The sequence below is a fragment of the Ictidomys tridecemlineatus genome, chromosome 4, assembly GCF_052094955.1.
Source record: "Ictidomys tridecemlineatus isolate mIctTri1 chromosome 4, mIctTri1.hap1, whole genome shotgun sequence".
Taxonomy (NCBI): Eukaryota; Metazoa; Chordata; class Mammalia; order Rodentia; family Sciuridae; genus Ictidomys; species Ictidomys tridecemlineatus.
The window spans coordinates 15,886,044-15,887,584 of record NC_135480.1 but is presented as its reverse complement, the minus strand read 5'-3'; the positions used below and the strand labels follow the sequence as shown (position 1 = coordinate 15,887,584).

Here is a 1,541-nt window from a genome sequence, read left to right as displayed (position 1 = left end):
ATGATCCTGGACTACCTTATAATTTACCATAATTTAACTTTCCATATGATTACAAACTTTTAATCAATGAGCAAGACTAACACATAATTTAAGGAAATCTCACCCAAGGAATTGTTATTATATATAAGCTTATAAAAAATAATTAACCTTGTAACTGTTTATTATTATTATTATTCTATAAACAGATGAATTCCACTGCACTTATGGCTCCTGGAAATCTCACCCAGGTGACTGAGTTCATTCTCACAGGAGTCTCAGATCTTCCAGAGCTGCAGATTCCTCTCTTTCTTGTCTTCCTGCTCATCTATGGGCTGACCGTGATGGGGAACCTGGGCATCATCACCCTCACTAGTGTTGACTCTCAACTTCAGACCCCCATGTACTTTTTCCTCCGACATCTGGCTGTTATAAATTTTAGCAACTCTACTGTCATTGCCCCTAAAATGCTGGTCAACTTCTTAGTAAGTAAGAAAACCACTTTATACTATGAATGTGCCACCCAACTGGGAGCATTCCTCGTTTTTATCATAGCTGAGGTGTTCATGCTGGCAGTGATGGGCTATGACCGCTATGTGGCCATTTGCAATCCCCTGCTCTACATGGTGGTAGTATCTCGGCAGACTTGCAAACTGCTGGTTTCTCTCACCTACCTGTATAGCTTTTCCACAGCTACTGTGGTTTCATCTTTGGTATTCTCTGAGTCTTACTGTGCTTCCAATGTCATCAATCATTTTTACTGTGACAGTGTCCCTCTGTTAGCCCTGTCCTGCTCTGATACTTACATTCCAGAAACAATAATCTTTGTATCTGCATCAACAAATATGTTTTTTTCTATGACTATAGTTCTAGTATCTTATTTCAACATTGTTTTGTCTATTCTAAGGATGCGTTCATCAGAGGGAAGGAAAAAAGCCTTTTCCACCTGTGCTTCACATATGATGGCAGTCACAGTTTTCTATGGGACTCTGCTGTTCATGTATTTGCAGCCTCGAACCAGCCATTCCCTGGACACTGATAAAACAGCATCTGTGTTTTACACCCTGGTGATCCCCATGCTGAACCCCATGATCTACAGCCTGAGGAACAAGGATGTGAAGGCTGCCTTAAGGAGATTCTTGATGAATCCATTCTGGTCCCTTAAAACAATGAAGTTTATGAACTTGTAGGTAAATAAAGAGAAAGATATGATTACCTTAGCAATCTTAGTTATGTAACTACGCTGACAATTTAAAGGTATTTCTAGGGGAAAAAAGAGGGTCCAGGATCTAGGATGCAAAGGACATTAAATTAAAAAATAAACTGTAGGTTATTAAGTTGTGACAGTAACATAGAAACACAGATACTATTCCATAACTCTGCCTGCAAGTGAGCTGGTCACCAATGTGAAAAAAATAAATAAAGTTCTGCAGAGTCCAGACAGATATATGTTCCAAAAAGTTAAACAAATTTAAAATGAGTAAAGGCATATGGAAAAGAGGAATAATGCTGATCATTTTTGTTCTTGACTTTTGTTTTTGTTTCTTCTGAGTATAATTGATATA

At 38.2% G+C, this 1,541-nt stretch overlaps 1 protein-coding gene across 1 annotated transcript; it reads left to right on the top strand.

The window, feature by feature from the left end:
- The first annotated feature begins 203 nt into the window (after positions 1 to 203).
- LOC144376629 (olfactory receptor 8J1-like) lies at positions 204 to 1,166 on the top strand. The gene has a single exon (XM_078044880.1). It carries the CDS (start codon positions 204 to 206, stop codon positions 1,164 to 1,166), a length of 963 nt encoding a protein of 320 aa, XP_077901006.1.
- Positions 1,167 to 1,541: the final 375 nt, after the last annotated feature.

Excerpts from the sequence above, each read along its gene's own strand:
- LOC144376629 (XM_078044880.1), top strand. The coding sequence starts at position 204 with ATGGCTCCTGGAAATCTCACCCAGGTGACTGAGTTCATTCTCACAGGA.